The 3,728-nt window shown below is 63.3% G+C and overlaps 1 protein-coding gene across 1 annotated transcript in view; it reads right to left on the bottom strand.

Annotated features, from left to right (window-relative positions):
* Positions 1–3,728, bottom strand: part of LOC104491075 (very low-density lipoprotein receptor-like) — a gene marked incomplete at both ends in the record, with an annotated part of 11,292 nt that overhangs the window by 1,577 nt on the left and 5,987 nt on the right. The window contains 8 exons of the mRNA XM_010133435.1: positions 318–501; positions 728–946; positions 1,301–1,487; positions 1,604–1,782; positions 2,126–2,255; positions 2,338–2,576; positions 2,787–3,002; positions 3,404–3,547. Of these exons, the coding sequence (XP_010131737.1) occupies positions 318–501; positions 728–946; positions 1,301–1,487; positions 1,604–1,782; positions 2,126–2,255; positions 2,338–2,576; positions 2,787–3,002; positions 3,404–3,547 (1,498 nt within the window). The remainder of the gene's footprint in view (positions 1–317; positions 502–727; positions 947–1,300; positions 1,488–1,603; positions 1,783–2,125; positions 2,256–2,337; positions 2,577–2,786; positions 3,003–3,403; positions 3,548–3,728) is intronic.

The following is a 3,728-nucleotide window of genomic DNA, read 5'->3' as shown; positions in this document are numbered from 1 at the left end:
TCCCCACTTCTGACCAGTACAGCAGCCTGGCAGGAAGAGAGGTGCTGTGCCACAGACCTGCCACAGCATTGTCCCAGTACCAGGGCAGCCCAGAGAAACAGCACGGAGCTTCCCATCCCATCAGGGATGCACTGAGAGTTTCATCCCGGGAAGGGGAAGGTGCCTGGCCTTCTTCCCCAGTCCCATAGCCCAAACAGCACCTGGATGAGGCCATCCCAACTCTTCCCCAGCCTGTCACCCGCCTCCGTGGGGGAAAATGAGGCAGGGTAGGGATGGCATGGCAAAGAGTGCCCCACGTCCTCTTGTCCTAGCCTTACCCTGCCAGAGGCTGAAGAACCAGAGAGTGGGGCTGGTCCAGGTCTTCATCCATCACCACAGCGTACTCTGGTACCCCTCGCCAGGCAGCCTTCAGGCGAGTGGCCAGCACCCGCCCTGCCGCCCCATCTGTCCAGTACAGGTTCCTCCCGAGCCAGTCCACGGCTATGCAGTCTGATCTCACACCTGCAATACGCCTGAGTGTCAGCACGCACGGGGTGACAGCTGCACTGCCCTCTGGCACAATACTCCCAGACCAGGTAACCTCCATTCCAGGAGCTCTGTCTCCGACCAGCCCTGCTCCCACCAGCACCTCTCCACACAAGGGGACGCAGCCTGGCACCCCACTGCAACCTGGAGATGGCACAGCCCGAGAGGCCAGGCCAGCTAACGCCACGCTGTCACAGCCCACCTTTCACCAGTGTGCCTTTCTTGCCCGAATCAAGTTCCTGCCAGCGGATGCTCTCTGTGGCCAGGTCCATCCAGAAGACTTTCCTCTCCACCGGGTCATAGTCAAGTGAGAAGACAACGCGGTCCTTGTCAGTGGTCAGCAGCACCTCCTCACGCCCGCTCCGCAGGCCGTAGGACAACACCTCTGACTGTACAGCCACCAGCAACACGGGCTCTGGTCCTGGGGCAACACAGAGCCACCCCGCCCCCGCTCAGTGCTGGTGGCCCCATAGCCCCAGCACGTGCTGCATGCCAGGAACACATCACTCACAGACCCTGGAGCCTGCTGGGACTCGGCCCTACTAGCATGCTCCCCAGCTAGTGCAGATGGATTTTCTGGCCGGCCATGGGCAGGCAAGCAACAGCTGACAGCTGAGTGGGGCCTGGGAGGCCACGTGGCAGAGGGGACAGGGCCATTCACGGGACTACAAGGCTCTCCGTGGGCAGTGGGCACGGGAGACAAGGACCCTCCGGCTCCTCCTGTACCCTAGAACGCCAGGGACTCTCAGTGCTCCTTGGCTGTCCCAGGGCTTACCTGTGAGTTTGCAGTCACGGAAGTTGGGCTCTAGCAGGTAGCCAGGGGAACAGCCACAGCTGTAGGACCCTGGGGCATTGAGGCACACCTGGCTGCAGGCTCCCTGGCCCTGCTCCACGCACTCATTTATGTCCGTGCAGGACAGACCATCCTCAGCCAGCTGATAGCCCAAGTCACACCAGCACCGCTGTGGGGAAAGGGGCCGTGAGCGTCCCTCCTTGGGGACGCAGGAGGCTCCCTCCCACAGCCGGAGCAGAGTAGCCTGGCAGACGAAGCCCCTGGCGCAGGGCTGCTGGCACTCACAGGGCCCTGGGGCGAGGGGTAGCAGAGATGAGCGCAGGACCGCTGGCAGGGCACAGAGCAGTTCCCCCCCTCATCTGAGCCGTCCGCACAGTCCTGCCGGCCGTCGCACACCAGGGATGCATTCAGGCAGCCCCCCAGCCCACACAGGTACTCGTGACTCTGGCAGGGAGCAGGCTGGCCTGCAGGAACATGAGGGAAAGGCTGCCCTGAGTGCTGTCCACCAGCCCCTTTTGCTCAGCTGGGGCAGATTACGTTGCTCCCACAGGGTGCCCAGGGCTTGCTACAGCCACATCCCCAGCTGTGCCTGTAGCCTGCCCGCAGGCTACCCTAATCCCAAGGCCACCAGCCCTGCCGGGACAACAGCTGCCTGGGACCTGGAGCCACCATAGACGCTGGGAAGAGGAAAACAGCAAACAGGGCCTTTCACCTCAGCACAGACATGCCCCCACCTCCTGTCTGTGCTGGACACCCACCAACCACCCCTGGGTGAGACAGAGGGAACAAAAGCAGGGTGTCGCTCACAGCCGGCTTCGTCGCTGCCATCTGTGCAGTCACTCTCTCCATCACAGCGCCAGACAGCAGGGATGCACTCATGGCCACGGGAGCAGCCCCACTGCTGGTCCCCACACAGCCCTTCCTCCCAGGGACAGCCCTGCAAGAGAAGAGAGTGAACATGGCCACCAGCCCTCCCAGGAGTGAGCAGGCGCAGGCTGTGTCCCCACCATCCTACCCACCTGCTCGTCTGTGCCGTCCCCGCAGTCAGCAGTGCCGTCGCAGCGCCAGGCCTCTGGCACACACTCCCCACTGTGGGGACACGCCACCTCACCCATGCGGCACAGAAGCGGCCGAGGCACAGCGCAGCCCTCCTCATCCGAGCCATCCCGGCAGTCACGGTCACCATCGCAGCGCAGGGCCAGGGCCACGCACTGCCCGCTCCGGCAGGGGAACTCGTCCTGGCCGCACTCCTTCGGCACTGCGGGCAGAGCCAGGAAGCACTGTCCCCATCCCCGTCCCTGCCCCCATCGCCATCCCACCAGCACAGGCATGGCACTGAGCAGGGTACAGCCCCTCAGCAGGACACTGCAGGCAGTACCTGCTCCTGGACACACAGGGAACCTGCTGCACCCACCAGTGGGGCAGGCAACCCCCAGAAGCCCTGCCCCAGCCAGCCCCAGGGGCTCACCACAGCCCTGCTCATCAGTGTGGTCCAGGCAGTCAGCATGGCCATCGCACAGCCAGCTCTCCGGGATGCAGCGGGTGGCAGTGTCGCAGCGCAGGGCGCACTCCTGTGTGGGGCTCCAGCAGCCCATCTCATCCGAGGCATCAGGGCACTGCGGCATCCCATCACAGCGCTCCTCAGCCCTGACGCACATGGCTCCACTTGCACAGTGGAAGGCTCCTGAGGAGACACGGGGCCTTGCTAACCCTGCAGTAGGCAGCCAAGGTGCCCAGACCCTATACTAGTCCCACAGCAGCCTAGAATGGTCCCACACTATAGCAATAGGGCCTAGTCCCTCCTAATCAAAGCACCTCCAGCAGCCTAGGTCCCGAGCAAGGTGACCAAGGCAGTCTCAACTCAGCCACATCTAGGTCACTGTGAACAGCGGGGTCAGCTCTGCCCCCTTCTGACAGCACCTCCAGCCCAGTGCCGAGCTCAGAAGAAACCACATCACAAGCATCAGAGCCCAGGATGCACTCAAACCTTTCCAAGACCTCAGGCCACCAACCCCCTCAGGAAGCAGCCAGAAGCCCTGGCACAGGATGACCCAGCTGTGCAGGGGACTAAAGAATGGCTCCTACCTGGGGTGTCACAGAGCTGGGCACACCCATCCTCATCAGAGCCATCTGCACAGTCCTTCTCTCCATCACACATATACTCCTGGGCCACACACTCAGTGCCATCACGGCAGGGCGCATGTGTGCGAGGACAGAACAGATGGGGGACTGGGGTCAGGGGGTGTGCAGGGCTGGACAGGAGTGGTGGGGTAGGCGGCACTACCCGTGCAGAGCTGGTTGGGCTCTGGGTGGTAGTAGTTGTCCGTGGGGCAGTGGTCTTAGTTGGCGAGGACCGAGTGGTGGTGGTGGTGGGGCTGGTGGTGGCTGACCGCACAGTGGTGGTCTTGGC

This window comes from Buceros rhinoceros, unplaced genomic scaffold (assembly GCF_000710305.1).
Source record: "Buceros rhinoceros silvestris isolate BGI_N320 unplaced genomic scaffold, ASM71030v1 scaffold24823, whole genome shotgun sequence".
In the NCBI taxonomy this organism is placed as follows: Eukaryota; Metazoa; Chordata; class Aves; order Bucerotiformes; family Bucerotidae; genus Buceros; species Buceros rhinoceros.
Note: the sequence above shows the minus strand (reverse complement) of the source record. Positions and strands in the feature narration are given on the sequence as shown.